At 37.2% G+C, this 22,942-nt stretch overlaps 1 protein-coding gene across 1 annotated transcript in view; it reads left to right on the top strand.

Annotated features, from left to right (window-relative positions):
* NKAIN3 (sodium/potassium transporting ATPase interacting 3) overlaps positions 1 to 22,942 on the top strand; it is a gene marked incomplete at both ends in the record, with an annotated part of 314,341 nt that overhangs the window by 152,742 nt on the left and 138,657 nt on the right. Inside the window, one exon of the mRNA XM_079533027.1 lies at positions 15,594 to 15,731. Coding sequence (XP_079389153.1) covers positions 15,594 to 15,731 — 138 coding nt within the window. The remainder of the gene's footprint in view (positions 1 to 15,593; positions 15,732 to 22,942) is intronic.

The following is a 22,942-nucleotide window of genomic DNA, read 5'->3' as shown; positions in this document are numbered from 1 at the left end:
CAGTTCAGATATAGAGTGCATTTATATCTGAACACAGGGTATTTCAGTTGAAGCAGAAGTTCCTGACTCTTAGAGAAAAATACATAATAACAAAGGAAATGTGAAGAGTTTGCAGTGGAGAATGAAGGTAGCGATGACTCAGTGTAGTACTTTTCAATGTGTTTTGTTAGTACTTACAACGCAGATAAAGGTTGATATTTTATTCATTTCATTGAGTTGTATAGCCTTAGAAGTGATAAATTGCAATAAGTCACTCTCAGGAAGTCAAGAACATTTAAGAATACAAAAATGACAATACTGTATCAGAATAAATACTTCAGTAATCTACTTTCCTATCAAAGACAGTGGTCTAGTTTTTAGGGAGAGAATGTGAGAAACAAACAGGCACTTCTTACAGATTCTGAGAGCCAAAAGATTTTACAAAAAGCTAATGGATTAAGCATATTGCCCGTGTGCAATCAAAAAGCATTATTTTTTAGCTAATTTTAGCATAGAATTACAGTAAGAAAAAATGTATCCCTTTGAAGCACACTAGGCAGACTGCTTTGAGCATGAAGCTGCTTCTTGTTTCTTGATTCTCTCCTGAAAGGAGTAAGGAATGGAGAGGCAGCAGTGTGGAGCTGGCACAGAAATATTAACTGGGTCTATTCTATGTCCTATGATTTGCTTTGCTTCTTCACTGAAAGTACAGGCAAGTCACTAAAACTCATCATTGCTTTTTATCTCCCCCGCAGCCATACAACAGCCCTTAATTGAGACCAAGAATAAAAAGGGTTTGTAAGGTATAAATATAATGACAAAGAGATTCATGTTGTGGCATATTTCCAAATTAAACCTAAAAAAGTGACAGATTATTTTACAGTAAAACATATTTCATATGGTGCATTTGCTGCATATTTTTTTTTTAATCCAAAATTATTGACAGACAAAAAATGTCCAGCAGTTGAAGGAATACATGGTTTACCTCACACTCCAGAAGTCCGTTATAAAACCTAGTACACCAGATGATGGGACATAACCAAGGTGACATAAAAATGCAACAATCATTGTCATTAGAAATTTAGAGAGGGAGACATGCAGTTGATCCTGATACAGATTCAGTGAGTAGCATGTCCCAAAAGAGAAGTGTGAGCATGCAGAGAAGGCATTTTGACAAACCAAGATAAGGCACGTAATAACTCAGGAGGAATAAACACGTCTGCTACCCTTCCAGCCCTAAGGGCTTTGAGACTACACAGATATGGAACCATTCCTCATATGGAGAAATATGGCAGTTCTTCATTGTATCAGCTTTCTCCATATTACTCCTATCTGCTGAATCACTGGATTAAAGAGGCTTCTCCCCTTACAGTGGGTTTTCAGGAGCTTCTGCAAGATAATGAATGTTTATCATTTCTTTCCATGGCATCAGATAAGACAGGCTTGATGACTGTGCCTTGTCTTTATGCCTATTCCAGCAATGATAAAAACAGAGACCACAGCTTGCCTTCCTTGGCATCTGAAAACTCTGTCGCTAACAGATTGTTTAGCCCTGCTGAAAACAGATGTCTCCCACCAGGGAGATTAAGCTGGAATAAGTATTCTTACAGCGACCGAAACCCACTGGATATATGAACATGTGACCAGTTAATGTGGCTGCTGGTATTCATTGATACCAGCACTGGTATTATGGTATATGGCATATACTGGTTTATGGCACTGGTATATAATACTGGTATTATGGTTTCCCTCTGATGTCTTCCCTTTCTGAACTTGCAAAGTGAAATTAAATGAGGCAGAAGATCCACAGTGTGATTCTTTTTCTGGGATGAAAGGCTTCCCTTTATATTTTGTAGTTTTCTAGCTATTTTGGTAGATAAAATGTGAGTAGGAAAGGAAGACAAACAACATACTTACCAACTTGGTCTTCTTAAACAGTTTTTTCACTAATATTTATGAATGTCTTTCACAGCAGTAAGATCTTTAAACAAATATTACACTAAAGATGAAATTTATCTATTTGGTAGAGGTAATTTTGCTTACCAAGTTTTCTCACTGTTGATATTTTACTGGTGCTCAAATAAATGTTTGGAATCTTCTTTTTCTTTCTTTAGTGAATCATGAAATCAAGTCACTGATGTTCAAGTCACAAAACTGAAGTTTTGTACCACAGTGACCCAAATCTGCTATCATATAAATAGTAAAACTTGAAAGTCTCAAAGTACATAGTATTTAGTAAGGTCTGGTTTTGTCTCTCCAGCCTTCTATTTGTTGCTTGCTTGGAATATTTCTAGCACTGCAGATTATATTCAGATGAGCTTTTTCTTTTGCAGGATACTGGGAGAGGTTGATGTTCTAAGACATATTTTATTACCTTTTCATAGAAGACATAAGGCAGCATTTCATTTGTATGTTCTGTCATTAATATGAACAGTTGCGTAATAAATGTTACTAAATGATACCATCCAAAAGCCACACTGTGGCCTATAGTCCCAATAGTAATCTTCCAGTGTAAGCAATGTTGGAGATCTCATTTAGCAGCTGCTGTTCTGAGGCTTAAATTTTTTGTATGTGGAGCCAGAAATACTATTTTCCTCTCCAGATGCTTGCAGCTGATTTTTTTTTTCTTAATCCTTATCTTATGTTTAATTCACTAATCAATTGATTGGTTGGTCTCACACTTTTCTTCACCACAAGTATCTCTAATCAGATTCTGATTCGTCTGATACTCAGTTGATTTAACATCGTGATTTTATAGAGGAAATTTCACAAAGCTGTAATGGTCTAGTTGCATTATAAAGATCTCCTTTTATCTCATGGAGCTGAAGGTGAATTTTGGCAGATCTACCCTTTGGCACATTTAGTATTCATTTATATGATCCTGTAGTTCATACATTCCTGAACAACCCCATAACTCCACTGGAATTGCTGCAGAGAATTAGGTTTTTCAGGGTTTTTGCTCTGAAATTCTCCTAGCTTCATGTTATTGTCTCCCTTCGTGCCCCTTGTAAAATACCAACTTGCTCAAGTTTATGAATTTGATCCTAATTTAGTCCTATAAGAATCTTCTGATGAGAGAAACATGCTTCAGAGCTTCTTGTGTTTCTACAATGTTATCCCTTCTCCATGGATGCTGTCATAGCATACCTACTGAATTCATTAAAAATTATATACTGTGAGGCACTGGAAAAGTAAATGGTTTTTACTGTGTGGGTGACAGAGCATTGGCACACATTGCCCAGAGGCTGTGCAATCTCCTCCTTGGAGACCTTCATTGTTGCTTGGACGCGGCGCTAGGCACCCTGATCTGAGTGTCCCTGCTTCAGCAGGGATTGGCCTAGGTGATCTCCAGAGAACTCTTCCAACCTCCAATCATTCTGTGAAGCATTTTTGCCCTGCTAGCATTCAGGTAGAATCTATGCATTAGCTTGAACATCAATCTTATGTAAAACCATCTGATCTCTTTGTGTTTCCTGTGGGGCCCTTTGTATAATTACAGAATATTTCCAAGAGAGATCTACAGAGCAGCTGTTACAGTAAGAATCACGTCTGAAGCTGTTTGGCAGGTCTCTCTTACGTAGCACGGTAACTGGTATTTCTGTTATCTCTAGATAGCCTGTGAATGTGAATGACCTGCCCAATATGTTATTGTATTCCAGCTCAGAAAAGAGCTGCACAAAGTGTGGAATTTTACAACTAATTAAGGCTGCTGCTTTTTTATGTCAATTGTATATGGATGTAACATATATAGGGTTTACAGAAATACCCATCCTGTTGATGGAGTGACATATAATTGAGGGTTTATGAAAATGTCTGAGATCAGGGATTAGGATGCTGAAATCCAAAGTGGAAACCTTGGACTATGCAGATATGTTATATTACATTGCATGATTTGAGTTGCACTTCCCATTTATCTGTGTATTCTTGATGAGCATCTCTAGGCAATTAGGGATAATTCTTTCTAGCCTTTGAGCAGTGGTGGTGTATTTTATGACGTTATGGTAGTCAGACTGTTTCCCTTACCTTGTTTGTTATCAGTCACCAGTTAGTATCTTTGCAAAGAGTCCTGCACTTAGCAGAAGATACCATCCTCATAGTCGGACACTTTCATATTTAGACCCTATATCTGTATAGTATATAGTGTACCCTGCCTTGTTGACAGATTTCAAGTAAAAAATATATGTATTTATGAACAACATATACACACATTTGTAGGAAACATTATATGGAGTTCAGTAGGCATGATATCAAGTCACAGGAGTCACTGGAAATTTGGGATATTATTTCTACAAAAGAACGAACAGATTCATGTAAAATATGTGTAAAAAAGCAGAACTTAAAACTGGATATTGCTGTGTTGTTTCCCACCTCTAACTCTAGTTACGTTCTTCCACGTTTGAGAATAACCTCAAACCTCCCCTTATGTTTAATGGAAACATTCCTGCATTTATGGCCTATATAGATATGTCTTTCAGTAAACTTATTCGCACAGTATATACAAACCACCCCCCACAGAGGAGAATCGGCGGCTGTTCATACATGATTAAGCTTACTTCCCAGCCCCGTGAATATGCTGAAATAGCACACTGAGCATCACCTGTATGAACAGATTTCATTGAAATCTGCCCTTTACATACAATTTAAGTGCTCTTCACCATTCTTATTTCAAACAGTATTTCTAGTAGTAGAAAAGTGATGGGGTTAACGCGTCACATTGATGCTATTCTGGGCATTAAGACAGAACCTTTCTCTTCCCAGATTTCCAATGAAGCTAAATTCATATTTCCACGAATTTAGTACTCGCTCTCATCTTTCTCATTCTTTTCCTCACAGAAGAATCTGAAGAAAGCGTTGTAAAATATAGCACCCTCATACGATAAACTTTGTTAATAAATTACTTCAGATAACACAAGGTCAAAATAATTTGTCATGCTGCTGTTCACTCCTATCTTTGTCTTTCCATTAGTGGGAGAGATTAGAAAAAGAAAACAGTTGCCCTGATTTTTGTTGGTAGCAGCTGGCAAGAGGATGCTCATGGGATGTTGCATATGTGTTCAGGCTGCAGGATCAGATATTTGATATTACAATACTTGAAAGGAAAAAATGGATTCAGTGCAAAGGACATGCTAAACAGAATCACTGGTGGCTCACTTCCAGCCAGTTGCTTGAGTTCATTGAAATTAGGACATGAAAGCTGCTGCATGCCCCAGCAGATCCTGCTTTATGTTTTGAGTTTGCAAGATTTCAGCAGACAGCAGGGATAACTGCTGGAAGCAGTAGATATTCATGATTACACAGAATTTTGAACAAAGAACAGTTTTGTATGTATTTTAAACAACGCCCTGGACATCTGCTCTAAATGCTGCTGCCTTAGGTTCATTTACTTCAGTTTACTTTCCTAACAGCAGTGTAAATTGACTTGCTCATTTATGGTGTCATGAACAATCTCATTTGATTGCCCTCATGAAGGTGAGCTAGGCTGCCTGTGGGGAATTACAAAGAGCTCTTAAGAGAGAAGAAAAAGACAGCAGTAAAGGCTACTGAAGAGGATCAGGTGAATGTCATACTCCCTAAATGTATTTTCCTCTCATTAAACAAAAACAACAACAAAATAAAATAAATGCAGCAGCTGTTTCAGCATGTGGAAACAGTGGGTACATTCTGTCTGTATCACAATCCTTCTTGGCCAAATGAGGTTGAGGGTATTGTTGCTATGCTGTGGGCAGGAAGATCCTCTATTTTCCTGGCAGTGAGGAACAGTCAAGTATCAGATGATTTTTTTATCAATTTCACAGGCAGTGAAGAAATCAAAGGATCCATAATCCTTTCCTAGTGTGCTGGAGTCTGGCATTTGGTATCAAATGAATGAACTGCAATGTAGAAACCATTTGGATGGTTTTGGACACATCCTTTGAATCCCCGTTATAAAATTCCTAATTTTTCCCATGTGTATCTGAGGATTGCCAGCAGCTTATTTGTTTCTTCTATTTTTGTATAGCTGAGAGTCAAGAGAGGCACTAGAGAGAAAATTTATGGAGAAAGAAAGGAAAAATTTTGGGGGGGCAGGTACATGAACTTCTCCTGACTGTCGGGATATGTTCTACTCAAGTTAGGAGTAATAGACAGCACGTGGCTTTTACTACTTTTCTGCCTGGTTTGATTCATGCTTATCTGCAGAGAGTTGGTGTTTTAGGATATCCCTTATCTTTAGAACCGCAAATCTGAAGCCTAACGGAAAATCCAGCATCCTGTGGGAAACCATGTTTCACAAAACTTGCCAAAAATGCAAAGTAACAATAAATATATTTTATTGTTTTTTTTTTTTTTTTTTTTTTATGAGTAACTATTATAATTAGCAATTTCATAAGCAGCAAGTGAAAAAGCCTGCAAATATACAGATTTATTGGACAGGTTTGAATGTGCAATTAAATGAACAAACAAACAAAACTTCAAACCACTACAATTATGGTAAGTTAGGTTTTAAGGATTTGAAATGATAAATAAATGCATTATTTTGGATTAAAGTTTTTGCTTATGTAGCCTGACATAATTAAAAAGAAAGCATTTTAATTTGGTTTACTCCTTTTTCTGGTATCTTTTGATTTAAGCTTCATCGTTCACAAGATGGTAGAAATCTGAGAGGATCTTTAACCTGTAACTATCTCTTATACTGTCTTTTGCTATATATGTGCTGGAATTTAAATGAAACAACCGAGGCAGTCTTAAATGCCATCATAAGCACATTCATTCCAGCTTTTAGTAAGACTGCATAGGTCATTCAGCCAAGGAGCTTGACTTTGGTGTTTCGGGATCAGTTATGGCTTCATTGGAGGGTTGAAATTCAATCTTAGATCACTGTTCTGTAACAAGCTAGCACTACAGGGTTTTACAACAATAGTTGGCTTTTTCCCTATCTCGACTACTAATTGACTGTAACTGCATTTTTTAAATGTCTGTTTGGTTTAAATGGAGCTGTAAGCCTCAAGTATATCATACTGGCACCCATTGTGCTCTGAGAAGTGGGACTACTTGATAGTAGCTTTTCTATCACTTCAGTCAGGTTACTCTGCAGAAAACATAATGGCAGACTATTTTTTCTTATTTTGGTGAGGCTCTTCAATGATTTATCGTTGTCTTTCTGAGCCAGGTCCTGCTGAGGTATTTTTCTGAGCCAAAAATAGAAGCTTGACTGGAATTTGGCAGTTTTTTTCCTTTAGGAAATACCTTCGGTTATATGCCTGATTGATAATGTTAAGCTGTTATTAAAAACTAATAACATTTGTTAAGATGTGGCAAAAATGAGATAAGGAAAAAAACCCTTTCAGTTAATCATCTTAAATATACTGGTACAGACTTCTAAGACATGCCATTTACTTACTCCTTTTTATGCCACAGACTGAATTCTCAGAGGAGATTAATAGTTTGCTAGTCATTTTGCAGTGGCTGGTTCTGAGACAGTACAGTATGTTGGCTTTCAAAAATAAGTTAACTTATCCTGCTCACCACTTACCTGTCTTTTTCCTTAGGCAGTTTTGAAAGAATCACCAGTGGAGTGCTGATGACTGGCACTCCTTTTTTTCTGCAGAAATATTTTGAATTATTTTACCCGAATATGATTTTTCTGTTTCTTTTTTTTTCTATTATACTATGTGCTATCACTGTCATCCTCCTCTTCACTAAAACACTGACAAGAATGGTGGAAAGACCATTACCTAGTTCTGAAAATTTTCTGTATGAGTATCTGTAAGAGTAGAACAAGTGATGAATAATTTTCACTCTTGAAAGGCAATACAGAATCTCTTCAAAATGAGGACTTACCTCATACTTGCCGTTTGTGTGGTTTTTTTTTTTTCATTGTTTCTTTGCTTTGGCCTTCACTAACCTTAACTACTTCTCTTTTACTAAGCTCCTTCAGCAACAATGCCATATATGTCTTTTGCATTATATTTTATCTACTCTTACAGCTACCCAAGTGACAGCCAATTACCTATCTGACCAACACTGCAAAGCTATTTTTGATATTAGATCATCAGACTTGTTTTTCCTTTGACTACTTGTCAGAAGGCTGGCAGTTTCTCTTTTGCTTCATGAAAATCAACTTACTATAAGCATCAGTGATTTGCTCAGAACCTTCCTTGAAATCCAATAAACTTCATGACATATAATCTTATATATGCATTTACTGAGGGATTACCACCTTAAAATTGCCTCTAAGCTAGAATTTTACCTAGACAAGTGAACTGAAATAATTAAAAATCTAATGGGAAACTCCTCTATGGTCAGATAGTTGCTTTAACTTGTTACTAAAAATATAAAGAAGTGATTTAAGAAAAATTTTAACTTTTCATTGCAACACAGGCTATACTCATCTTTGGTAATGAAGCCTCTGTTCAAAGGTGTTAAGGAGGCCATAACCTTTAGCTGAAGGACAGTAACTTCCTAAATAGTGTACTTCAGACACTACCCTCTACTTCAAATTTAAACCTCCTGCCCTCTGTTACAAACCTGACATTTCTCTCATGTTAAATCTTAAGTTCCTTCTTACTGAAGTCAAGCAAGTCAGTAAAATTCTAAGCAAGAATATAAGGTCTTTATGAAAGCATTTTATGCTTTACCTTCAGTCTTTGACACAATTTTTACTTTTTTACCCTACTTCTTGCATCACCTGTTAGTTCTCTGTTAGAAATTCTGCATTTTATTAGCTGGTAATTCAGTATTCTACTCTCCTGCACTGGGGTTTTATCCAGGCTAGCTTGGTAGCATCTTCCTGGATTTATTCCCCTTAAATTAGGAAGTGTTTATTATCCAGATAATTATAGAAGTACATTGTGGACATTATGTGTTTGCCCCAAGGTTTTACAAAAATGTTTTCCTGGTGGAACATCTTTGAAGAAAAAAAAGAAAAAAAAAAGACTCTCAAGAATGCTTGGTTTGGGACAAATCTAACTGGCGCCAAAAATGGTCTTTGGTATTCCAGATGAGTATCCAGTCTTCAAGGTCTTGTAAGCAGCTGCCAGTGGAGCTTCTCTCCACTCCTGCTTCAACATCGTCCTCTTTGTTGTGCTCATGCTGCAGGTAGAGCTTACTGGAGGAGGTCTGGGAATCAGTTCAGTTTTAACAGTTAATGTCCCTAACTGAACTGCCATACAGGAATGTCCCTCTGAACACCAGGCAGCACTTCTGTGCTGTGCAGGAGAGGGAGCAGTGGCACGGGCTGCCTGGAGGCCTTCAAAAATTGCCTGGACATGGGCTGGGTACCCTGCCCTGGTGCCCCTGTGGGGGTTGAGCCAGATGGACCCAGAGGGCCTTTCCAAATTCAGTCATTCTGTATCTGTTATTCAGTACGCTGCCTTGGCTGTGGAAAATAGTGGTAATTGTTAAAGGAGCAACAGTCCTCAGAGATCACTCAGGGCCTGGAAAGTCTTTCTTTCTAAAGCCACAGATTAAATTTATAGTGATAAGATGAAGCAAAGAGTTTTGGAAAAAAACATCTTTATCCTTAAAACCAGTAGTTAGTATGTATGACAAGCTGTACCCTGGCACTTCTCTTGTGATAATTATTAGCAGCATCAGCCAGCACTGAGTTTTACTTGCATAATTCAAATGTCTTAGATAATTCCAGACTTGAACTTAGAATACAAATGATCTGGACTATATTTTTTGGATTTACCACTTTGTACGCTGTTGATTTTTGAAAAGTGGAAGTCATATGAATCTATGTGGGCATTTGTTCTAATTCTTAGAACTGTTTGTGTTTGTTTTTTTTTTAATTATTTTGGAAAAGTTTTTGAAAACACAGTTATGTCTCTGTAATTTATTTTATGATTACTGTTACATCTCTTGAATACAAGCTTTTTGGCCATGGAATTGATAATTTTCTGATTAGTATTTCTAGCGATTGTTTTACATGACATACTGAAGCAGATTTTTAACTTCAAATGCAGAGTTTATTAAGCTTTCTCAATTTTGTAAACTCAGCAATTTATATGGTATCAGGTTTGCAGATATTTCTTTATATCATTAATCCTTTACTTTTATATGAAGCCATTTGATATTTCTGCATTTATATTAAACCATTTTTAAGACTTTTCTTGTCTAAAATTATCTGTTACATATTGAACATGTTTTTCTCAATCCATTTACTCTTTCCATTAAGTATTTGTATGGATGTATCTCTTTATTCATCTCAAACTAATGTGTCTTGTATACAAAAGCTTTTCTGTTAAAATATAAAACAATGTTATCTATGAGCTTTCTGACAGAAGAGAAAATTGAGCTTTTACACTCATTTTGAAAAGTTGACTTTGTAACTCGTCATTCAGACAGCTGCTGATATACACTTTGAGGTATAATAGGACCTGAAGGACCTGAGGTATAATAGGACCTTAGAAGAGGGTTTTACTCCATAGGTGGCATTTGTTGGAGCGTGATCTCAAAAATTTGAACATGAATACCTTGGTGATTCCTTTCTGTAGATGCTATGCAGTATTGCTGATTGCTGTCTCACGTTTGTTTCTATTTCACCGGAGGAGCACTGAGGCTACAGCTGTCGTATTTTGTCTGTTGAAGGTGTCCTAAATGTGTTTCCCAGGCAGAGAAGTTCTAAAAGATTAGCTCACTTGACCTTTCCCTGGTCTTAACACTAAAGGTCTTGGACATGGCCAGAAAAAGCTCAGCCTAGAAGTCTTTAATGCAGCCCAATCTTGTAGTTTATTACATTCTCCTTTTATTAAAGAAAGAGGGAATGTTTAATAGACATAGCAAAAGAAAGAGGTAAAAGAACAGGAAACATGCATCACATCTTCATTAAGTGATCTGGCAGAGCATTTTACTGCTAGTGCTGGTCTCCTGAGTTGTGCACTTCACATCACAAGATTGTCAGTGCTTATGTTGGCTAAATAACAAAGCACTCCCCTGGCATCAGTAGTATGAAATACTACATTTGCTTTTCCTGTTGTTACGATAAGAAGATGTTATTTCCTATCAACTTTGGATTTTTAAAAGTTCTCATGAACATATTTTTATACAAAAGAACATGTTTCATTTAAAACAGTTTTTAATTTACTAAAAATGATACCCTCTTTTGTTTGTGGGAAAGGTCTGGAGTTTCTTTCCACTTTTATTGTTAATTGTTACAGTTTCTAATGGAAACTCCTGAACTTTGTTGTCTTAGATGTCACTGGTGCCAGTTGAAACAAGTACCTGTTTTAAAAGTGATATGATCTCTTTATCACTTTCTGGTAACCAGAAAACCCCCACATTGAGCGTAGCCATTTTGTCAACCTTCAGCTCCTCTGCCCTGCTAAGTTTTTAGCTATGTTCCATGAGAGAAGTTGAGCCAAATTATTATGGAAACCTCTGTCTTGCCTTCAAGGTTTATCTGTTTCTTTTCTCTTTCAGAAAAACCTGAAAATGGTAATGAAAACAGAATTTCTGTCGAGAAGGTTTCTCTTTCAGAAACAGAGCTCCTTTGTTAGCAGAATGTTTTTGGTAAAACATTTCAAATCTATCACATTGCCCAAAGCAATCACATGCCCAAAGCTCCAACATCTTTGTCACAGTGTCAGCTCCTTTCTGACTGTCACAAGGTTGAGGTTGGTCTGGCAGTCACTTGTTGCTACTGAGATTCTGGACCCATGTGGAGTACTGACTTCTCCTATCTGTGCAAAAATAGTTTGAAATTGTGCACCTGTTCCCCACCTCCTATACTGTTAATTTTTGTGTAGTAAATTACCTAAATCGTAGACCAGGATAAGATCTGCTTTTTGTAATTTTCACAGATCTAAAAAGTCTGTGCTCTTCAACTCTGCTTGGGAATTGTTTTGGGTGAAATAGTACTAATAAAAACAGCAGCACATATAGTATACCTCTATTTTAGTAGTATAAAGAAACCAGAACAAAATGTATTTCCTCTGCCATAATCCTGAATTATTAGTATTATTTTTTTAACTTCTTTCCATACTGAATCTAAGATTTTTGTAACTTAGAATAGAGTGGTAATTTGAGCAGGATGTACATACCTCTATCTCTATCTTTTCTTTACATTTTTTTCCCTGCTAATATATTCTGTGGGTTGTCAGTATGAGAAAAATTACCCCATGTTGACAACAAGAAGGAAGTAATTGTGACCTAGCTGCACAGGCAAGACTTACTGCACAGCCCAATGGCAAAAGCACTTATTAGTGGGGAAGGACTGTTCCTGTATACTTGGCATTCTGCTCCCAGGACTCCTGTTTTACCTGCTGTCATTGTATATAAAAAATAAAGAGCCCTGCAGGCAAGAAATACAAGCAACTCTCCCAATTCCAGATAAGTACTCTAAGTAGTTGGCTGTATTTCTGCTTCTGCTCTCTTTTGGACTTAGAAAATGCTATTTTTTTTTTTTTTTTTTCTTTTTTTGGTGGTAACATAGCTTCAGAAAGAAGCTCTCCCGTTTGGTATCCTAGATGGTAGGAGGGGAGGAATGGATGAATACCTTGGTAGATGTCAGAAAAGTAAACTGAAACTTATTTCTCTGTTTGTGGTGAATGCCTTTATCACAATAGTCAACAAAAAGGCTAATTGTATTTTTTGTATGCGTGTGTATACCTGTGATGCATACACGCATTTGTACATCTCCATTTGGGAGATGCTTCTGGCCACTACCCTGTTTTGAGGGAGCCCAGTTCTGCCAGGTGTAGCTCAGAGCTTGCTTGGCAGATACTGTGGAGGTACACCTGTAGGCAAACTATGTTTCTGATCCAGTTTAGGCATAAGCTGAGTAGCAAGCCTGTTAACACGGGTCTGTTGGCAAAACATGGTGGCTGTGTTTGTTGCCATTGCAGTACTATGTCTTTCAGGCATTTAAGGCACTGATCAATTGTCCTGCCAAGGACTGCATTAAGGGACGCATACTAAATAACTTTATTTCTATCTGTGCTGCAGGCTTTTGGCTTTCACACTGTTTCAGCACCACATAAAATGTCTAAGAGAGCACAGCATCCATCTCTTGCAGTGTGCCATCTGTGGGTAATGACTTTTCTCAGTCCCTATTCTGGCTGAGCCATATGCTCACTCTACCAGCAATTTCACCTGTACCTAAGGAAGAAGCCAGACAGTGGCATGCCATTGTGGATGCTAGCAAACTGAGTTCTCTTTCATGTTTACTAAGCTCATCTTGTCCAGCAGTCTCACCAAACAGTGCACCCATGGCCAACAAACTCTTTTGGGTAGGCAGATATGTATATAGTTTGCACACAGCTGCCCTGTTTCAAAGACAAGGTCTCTGGAGGCAAGGGGACAATCATAAGCTACCTGCTTTCTATCTTGGGAGCATTACAGGGCACGCTCCATTTATTAGTCTGGGTGAAAACGTAGACTTTGCTACATGGCAGTTTCAATCAATATCAAGGTTGGTTGATGAGCAGGTTTGAGTCTGATCTGGCATCCCCAACCACGTGCCAAAGAGGCAGAGTTTTTGAAATACTCTATAATAATGTCACATGAGATTTAAAGCACCCTTCTACTGTATCTTGTGATGTGTCCCGTGGTTTAAAAAGCTACTGACAAAGGTATTGTCAAAATGAGGACATCTGAATTGTGTTAGAAAGAGCAAGTGATTCTGAGGTTTCAGTAGTGAAGTCCCAAACAGGACCTTATTGTGATGCCCCTGAAACTACTACAAGGGGAAGACATGGTGAGAGTAATATCACGGTTACTGTTGTGTTCTGGTTAGGAAGCCCACATACTTCCATGTAAGTGAAAAATGCACCATTAGGATTTTATACACTGAAATTCCATTTGAGAGGTCCATGCAAATATGTCATTTTCTGGATTCATCCATTAACTTCTGGAAAATTTTTCCATGCCTAAGGGATAAAAAAAAATTTTTGTTTGATATGGTACAGGTCAATGAGTTAACAGAAGAGAGGGCAGAGTGGTAGCAAGGTAGATAGCTCATGCCACATGAGCCAACAGCTTCCTCCCATGTAGAAGTGTTCCTTCTGTTCTTCTCTCCTACCTGCAGCACAAGAAAGATGAGTATCACACTCATTCAGGAGGATAACATTTAAATATTGCGTGCTGCATGATAATTTTTCATGTATCTGTATACTGTGCCAGATGGTTAGCTGATAAAAGTCAGAATAAATTCACTGATTGATAAACACCAGGTTTGTGGTTCAACCTTTGTTTGTTTTAATTGTTAACATTTATCATATTTATTAACCTCAGCATACTGACCTTTTTCATGGCTTACACATGGGATGATTTTTGTACTGTGAGGACCAATTCTGCTCTCAAGTACACATAGGCCCATCTCGTAAGTGAGGACTGAATATGGCTATTATGTGAAAATTGTGATGTTTTATGTCAGATGCCCACATATGATAATACTTTGATTGGTATTCTTAGGGCCATGCTTACTCCTTCTGTTTCAGTTATAAATATTACAAGTGGATATTTCAGTAAAATTTTGGGTTTGTAACAATGTAGTAAAATCAGTAAAATCAAATAGATGCGTAATAAATTCTGGCAAGCACAGCAAGTCAGTTGCTGCTCAGTAGAGTTCTGTTTTGCTGCTCAGAAAAAGTATCACTATGATTGGAAAAATATTGAACCAAGTTTAAACTTCAATAATTGTGCTGCCAGGAAAGCAGATTTTTGTATCTTTAGTGCAATAGGCTGGATTGTCAAGAATGAGTAGAGAATGGATTTGCAGAGGAATCATAAAGCTGACATTGCTAGAGAGATGTTCATGAATTGTTGCAGGAGCTGAGCAAGAAGAGAATTCTGTTTTGTTGCTTTTATTTATTATTTTTTACTAGTGCAGAAATACCTGAAAACCATATACTGATGTAGGAGTGAAGGTTGATGCTTCTCCGCTTCCTTCACTTTTATGCCCCTAAAAGTCCTTCCCAAAATACAATAAGAGAGCTGATGGGCTGCCACTGCATCTTTTTGAATTGCAGTTGCCCAAAATGGCTTAGCAGCATTTGGAAGCATTCAGGTAGATCATCTGGCTCCAGAGCTGCTTATTCCAAGGTTTTCTATACCCTTTTTTTCTCAAACTTACATCCTGGTCCTTTTTGGCCCAAATCTCTCTCCTTTAAGAAAGAGACTGAGGAATTTACAGTAAAGTCTAGCTGGGACTAAGTAGAAGAAAGCAAGGGCGTAGAAAGGAGAGAGCATGATGTCAATTCAGGAACAACAGTAAGGTTCACGTAACTTTGCCCAATCTTCGTGAGCCTCTATGTAAAACAAGTTTTGTATTTAAATGAATATTGTTAAGCCTTGTATTTTCCAGCATATGAGGAGAAAATAAAACTTCTCTGTGATTGGTTTGTAAAGCTAGTTTTATATGGAAGTTTTATAACTAGTTTCTTAAAGTTTGATATGTTTATTTTTCTCAAGAGTTTTGTGTTAGGAGATCTGTACGATGACTAGTAGCTATCTTCAGACAGATAGCAGCATATTGACAACACTTGACATGGGCTGCATCCTGGAAATACAGATTCCAGAATTTTGCTATACTTTAGTTTGATTAAGCCTGTACAAATAACAAATGAAAACTGAAAAATATTCTCTCTCACACATAATTAAAAAGCAGATGTTCTCTTTATGTGTTTTTTTTACAGCTGGCAGCATTAGAGAGACAGATCTTCGACTTCCTTGGTTTCCAATGGGCTCCTATCCTTGGCAATTTCTTACAAATAATAGTAGTCATTTTGGGTTTATTTGGAACCATCCAGTTTAGGCCTCGATATATAGTTGTGGTAAGTCTCATTTATTCTCTCTTATTTTTTGCAATTGGTTTTAAATCTTGTCCCATTACAAAACATAATTTTCTTGACATGAAAACACCAAATGTTGTTTCTGTAGAAACTTTCAATGTCTCAATGTTTTTTTGAAAATTGAGGACTAGTGGCATTTCTGAAATTTTGGAAGCTCTAAGAATAACCTAGAGAAAGCACTGCAGACGTATGACAGTGATACAAGCTCTTAGTAAGTCTTTACACAAGTAGATGCCTGGCTAAGTATGGGAACATCTACAATTTAGTTCTAGATAACTTAAATAAAGACAGGAAATAAAAATTGTTTTCAACTTTACAATCAGAATCAACAGCCATTGGAAAAAAATAGGTTATATTTAGATGCATCTTCCTTTTAATAGGCAGAAGCAAATATTAAAGAAATTTCTTTGGTCCTGTGACCCATGGGTTACAAAGAAATCTTCTCTTACTTGCATACAACTTCACGAAGCCCTGTATTTACCACTTTCACCCCAAATAGCTGTGAATTTTCTCTGATGCTTGTAACTTGAAGCCTTATAGTTATCTTCCTGTGTTCACAACATAACCAGGAATAAAAATACTTTTCAAAGCTTTGAAGGAAACAGCCGTCAGAAGTATCCCTCTCACTTCCCTATAAGTTTCTCCTGAATGGATAATTATTACATCTCTGGCTGATGACGTCTGTATCTGGAATATTTCAGTTGTGTTTCCAGTAATGAATTTTAAGAGGCTCAAGTTGTTTGTTTTTGTTTCCTCATAAAAGGGAGAAATAAATGTCTGCTAAAGAAGGCTCATTAAACTAATACTTAAAAAGCTTCATCTCTTCTAGTCAAGCCTGAAATCCTGTAATTCTTGTCATGTCATTTCTTAAAAGACAAAGTGAACGAAAAGTACACCCATGATATGCTGAAGTTTTTTACATTCCCTAAGCTTCATGAGCAAAGTATAAAAAGATGAAAATAGATTGATGCATTTAATAGCACTGTTATCTAATACCTGCCATTGGAGCAGCAGTGTATGTACATACAAGTACTGGTGGCCTTTCTGCTTCACACTCTCCAATTTTGTATGTAAGGCAAAGAAAACAAGTGAGGGTAAGCATCTGTAAAATTACCTAAGAAATTGGTTTGTAAAGTGCAACAACACACATCTCTTGCCCTTCAGGTTCAGCTCTGCTTTTCAGACATGGAAGTTCTGCTTTTGCTGTCAGAATGAAGCACAACAGATGCTCACTGCTTCTCGGTCTTTTCCAATGTAAATGAACGTTTTAGGCTATATAATAATAGACATAATATATATTATATGTTATATACTATAATTATAATATCTATCTATTATATATATAATATATTAACACAATAATATATAGAGATACAATGATCATATATCATTTATTAATATGATATATGATACATAATACATAATATAATTTATATTAATATATATAATATTATATATAGTATAATACAATATATAATATATCATAATAATACATAATCCTATTTTTGCTCAGTTCTACTTTCAGTCCCTGTACTGATCTATACTTTGCACCAGTGCAAGTGTTCAGATACTTGATAAACTATCAAACCAGCACAGATCCGGCTGAAAACCAGTGATCTGTTAATTTAAGCACAGGTCAGCTCTTTGCCTTATTTCACAATAAGGCTAGCTCCAGAAGAAGGGAGGAGATGGAGGCGAGAAAATGGGAGCAGGTAGCCAGTGGCAGAGGACAAGAGCACTGATTTCTTTTGCAACAACGTAGTCTAAGCCAGCTTAAATTGCTCATTGAGCGATAGCCTAAGGATCTTCCAATAACAGATTCTCCAGAAGCTGTGCTTTCTAGGGCTTAGTCAACTACATCAGGTCTTTGCCAGCAGCAACAGCACAATAGAGATCCACAGTATGGACAGCAGAAAGCCCTACAAGTGCCAGCTCAAAAGCAAAAAGAATCTGAAGGCGTCTTTCCCATGGAAGGACTCAATACTGCCTCCCTCCTGTTTTGTGAGTTTTGGGAAAAGAAAAATATTGAAAGTAATATGTTGTGTTGGTTTTTTTTTTAATGTACTCTGCTATTAATGTTTCTGGTTTAGATTAAGCTAAGTCCACTTTAACTGGAAGAATAACCAAATACTTAAGGAAAAGCATTTTTGATATCCGTTGTCTTTTCCTTAAGACTTCCCTGAAAATCGGCTTTGCTAGTGCATATGATGCCAGCAGAACACCAAACACTGAAGTCATGAAAGAATCATGTCAGATACAACAGTTTACTTCTGTAAACTGGCTACGGAAAATTGATTGGATGCATGTGTGGGTAAACTGTCCCTATGATATTCTGTCACACTCTGGTAGAAACCTTGAATTAAGCTGAGGAGCTCTGGGGACAGACTACAGCTCTGCAGTCACAACTGAGCAGGCAATTGTTGGTGCAGGCATTCAGAGCCATTGCTGTCCATGAGGACTGCACTAAACGCTGAATAAACACAGAAGCAGCTGAATGCTTCTAACTCTCCCACTCTCATTAAAGCCAAGCTAGCTAGTTTAACACTGGCATTTAATGACTACATAAGCTGGAGAAATGTATTTTACATCAGTGTAAGTATTTTGAAGTAAAAGTCTGAGTAAAGAAATTGCTTTTGTTTCTTAGCTTGAATGATAAAAAATTTGGGCAGAACTGCAACATAATGGCTGACTCTTGAAGCATTGCTGACAAATGCTGTTGTAATTCCAAGTAGAAAAAGTAGTGTTTGACTTATTCTACAGAACTTCACATTCAGGACAATACGGATGGTGATTCTGAAATAAATATGGAATTTCACTTGGCTGTGTATAAAATTCTGAGTTCTCAGAGAAGCTTGGCAAACACAAAGAGAGGGAAAAAATAGCACTAACCCCAAATGTCCTAATTAGTTTACATATAATTATTACTACTAGGGTTTTTTATTATTATTTTCTAATTTAGATGAATTGTTGTGAACCATTTGTCCTGTCATTAAGCAGATGTGTTATTTTCAATATTTGGATATTTTGTAGCTAAGTTACGTCAGTGAAAAGTTCCCAGGAGATAAAATAGTGCTGAGCTGATTCTTAATATTCCCATATTAGCTCATTCTGAACATACAAAACATTTGCAAAGAAGGAAAAACATCTAAATCAGAGTTCTAACTGCAGTGTAATACACCAGTCACTCAGCTCCAGCGTTTTGCTGTGATCCTTTTCCCTATGAATACTTTTCCTTTCTTGACAGAACTTGCTATCACCAGCAAGATTTTCAGGCTGTTAAAATTGATTAAAAATGATAACAGGATACTTGTTAAAGTTATTTTTCCCCCTGTTTTTACTTCTAATATGGAACTTCAAAAGCCTTCCGAACAATGAGTCATTTAGCTAAAATTGCACATACCTGCCCCAAAGATTAATATATTAATGAACAGTGAGAGATGACAATAATACACTCAAATAGGGGAAATATGAAGTGGAAATCTCTGCTTTATTCACCTTGATTTATTCCACTAAATGATATGATATATAGGCAGTGTGTACACCCAAAAAGCCAGAATGTGTTTTCTTCAAATGAGAAGAATGGCTGAACTATGTACGGGACTTTTTTACCTGCTTCACACGTTATTCAATTATATACTGTGTGGTATCACAATATGTGTGAAATATTTAAGCATCCAAAATTGCTCCTTGAATACCATTCCCGTAAGTCCTGAGTTATTACTTCTCCACCCTGTTGATTTGTGCCCCTTTCCTTGTCGCCTTCCCCGAATATGACTTAGTAGGGCTTTATGAGTTCTGGTGCATCTGAGGCACAGACAGCTATTACAGGAAAAAGATCTGTGACTGAGTAGTTGCTGCCTTTCCTTTTGCACATCCATGGGCCACCAAACATTTCTCCTAGTGAACTATGTCAGAGGAGGTGCTGCGTTTTAGATTAAATGCATACTTGAGATACTTTGTACACCCGAACTAAAATTACCCCAGAACGCTTGCAATTTTCAGACTTAAAAATTTCCCCTTTCTCTTTTTTCAATTTAACAAGCTATCCTTCATATATTTCCCTTTTTCTCAGTGACATTTGTGTCCATCCAACACCAAATGTTTAACTCTCAAAGCAGTTATGTTTCACTGGTGGATGAAAGGAATCTCTGCAACACTGTCAGTATGAAATCATAGAATCACCAAGTTTGGTAAAGACCTACAAGATCATTCAGTCTAACTGTCCACCTATCACCAATAGTTCTCACTAAATGACTAAATGACTTGCAGAGCTAAAAGAGGTATAAAAGTACCACTGTTACAGAGTCTGACATTATGAGAGGGGGATTTGAAAGGAACTTCCTGGAACGGACAGAAATATAACCTTTAATGTTTAGGGAATATTCTCTCCTCGTAACTTATAGGCCCCCAAATGCTTCCTCATCCCATGCAGTATCTAATCTGGAGTGCAAAAGGACAAAAACAAGAAAGCATACATTGTGTCCGAAGAATAAACCAACAGAAATTATCACCAACGTTCTGGGACCTTGTCAGCAGAAAGCATCTGTTAGGCAATAGTATCCAGATGATTTTTAGGTATGCATGATGTGGGCTATAAATAAAAATAAAATAAACACACACACAAAAACAACAACACAGCTCTCCCCATTTCTTCATCCTGTGTGGAAAATTCTTTCTTCATGCCAGATATGAAGAGGGTTTTGAAGCTGAGAAGATCAGATGAGCCAGCGATGAACTGAGTGGGACTAACTAAAGAGTGGAGCAAGAATGCCTGGATGTGAGTGGGATAAGTGTGTGCAGACACAGCAGGACCATCCAGGTAGTGTTCAGAACATGGGGTGGGAGAGGTTGAATGGCAGCTCAGATTATGAAACAGAATAAGGGAGGTGCCTTGGAAGGGAAATGAGTCCAGTGGACCATCGCAGACCTGATGTTTCAGGTCCTTCACCGCTCCTCCACTGACAGCAGCTGTCTAACCACCTCCATGGAACTCCCTGGGCTGTCGGCCCTTCCCACAGAGGATGACAAACCATCACTGCCACCAGTTTCTCTGCTGGCGCAAAGCAGAATCCTTCGTAACAGATCTAGAAGTTTTGAACTGCATTGAATGTGTATAAAGATATCAGTTTCAGCAGAAAGGACAGACACCTTGGTTTTCTGGTGATAGCAGCTATAGAATACAAACTTGATTTGCATACAGAAGACGTGGGAAGAATTTAGCATGTGGCTGGAGAAATAAAAGGACTGTTTTTTGCTGTGCAGGCTGCTCTGGCTATTTGAATTGTATCTCTACTCTCAACCAGCAAAACCTTTTTTTACACAAAGCAAGTCTCTTAAACTTCTCTCATGCTTTGTTTTCCCCTTGCATTCTGGGTTCTTGATTGGAGATCTCATGGTCTGATTTACACAAATGCTGAGTACTAGGCCACTGGCTGCTGAACACTGAGCTTACAAAGTGCTGTATAAACCCTAGTGTTCTGAAAATAAACAGATCTCAAAACATCTTACACTGGATGCCTTTAATGTATGAACACTTGAGTGTAATCTCCCCATGTATCAGAACATCACTGGCATTCTGAGAGCTGTATCATTCTCTCATAACATAAAATAAATTTGTTAACGCTTGTACAGTTCTCACATTACAGTGAAGAGTATCTCAGAAAACCTCATGAGGATATTAATATTCTGTCTTCAGAGCAGGGTCTGAGTGACAAAGAGAGATGGAGTACTGAGTTAGTTGTTCAGTGATTGAGTAAGGTAGGATCCTTTAAAATAAAAATATATTCCTACTAACTAATGTTTGCATTTTATTGCACAGCCACAAAGAAAAACTAAAGTGGCATGTATAACCAGAACTGTGACAGTTCCTAATTTTGTTTTCCCGCTTTTGTTTCTTAAAACTTTTCTGTTAGTACAGTCTCACTTAAGGACCTATGACGCTATATAAGGAAAAATTATGCTACTTGCACAATCAAAAAGCTGTTTTCAAATATGAAGAACAACTTTCTTAACTTTAGAAATGATGCAGAACTAGTTATTGAATATGTAATTATTATGTTCTTAAGCAAAACAGAGCCTACATTTATAATTCCTGCCATTCAGAGTGTGTTGGAGGAGCCTCTCCTTTGCACAATGTCTGTGTTTTGATGTGCACATCTGGTTTGTACTTCTCTTTCACTAACTGCTGCATAACTAGATCAGAGTAGTAAAACAGAATAGCTTATCCTCGGAAAGCACATTCAGGTAGGTTTTATCTGCGTGGTTCAGAGACCCTAAACAGATTTGTCTTAACCTGGCAGATCGAGTGTGTTTCCCATTGTTAATGTGATGATAAATTTCATTCATGTACGAAAAAAAAATATTTCTTAAAAAGATGGAATTCTCCTGAATGCTGAGAAATCTCCTTTTTATGAACAGTTGTGCTTGAAATAAAACTGAAATCCCAACAGCTGGGTTTGTGTTAAGCATTCATTAATTTTGAGCGTTCTGCACCTGATGTTCTTAGGACACCAAATCCAGAGCTTATGATAAATTTCTATAAAGACAGCAAATGGGATAAAATGGAATATCCTCTTCTCAGTGGATCTCATGAACAGTACAGATCTTATACTGCTCACAGCTCATAGAAGATCTGTCTGTTTTATAATAGCCCAACCCTTAGTTGCCACCCTGCCTGTTCCTTTGAGCTAGAGAATAGTGATACCTTTATTTTGTTAATGATCTCCTTCTCATGCCACAGAGATCTCCAAACATCCTAAATGCCTCACAAAAATTGAATTACACAGCTATCCTGCTTCGTGTTCAGAAACCATCGTACCCATGTAAGGATAATCAAGGTGTGGAAAACTTCAGCCCTTTTCAATTGAACTTTTCAGTGTACACCATAAAGAGAAGCACATAATTGACACTTGCCTAACAAAGCCAAGTTGACAGCACCTATAGAATGGAAATAGAATCTGGCACAGTGCACATTAGGGTGTTAAATATTTCTGAATACATTGGAGGAAAACAGTAGTAAATTAGCCTCACCTGGTTACAGCTAATTAGACTTGCAAAGCCACTTAGCAGCAGTTCTCAATTACGAAGGTTATAAGCACATAAATTTTAAGTGACTGTGCCACTGCTCATTATGATTTTATGTGACGGTAGCCCCAGTGTGATTGAGTATGCACTTAGCTAGTCAGATGTGAATG

This window comes from Tetrao urogallus (assembly GCF_951394365.1).
Source record: "Tetrao urogallus genome assembly, chromosome: 3".
NCBI classification, from domain to species: Eukaryota; Metazoa; Chordata; class Aves; order Galliformes; family Phasianidae; genus Tetrao; species Tetrao urogallus.
The sequence above is the reverse complement of the archived record's forward strand: the minus strand, read 5'-3'. Positions and strand labels throughout refer to the sequence as shown.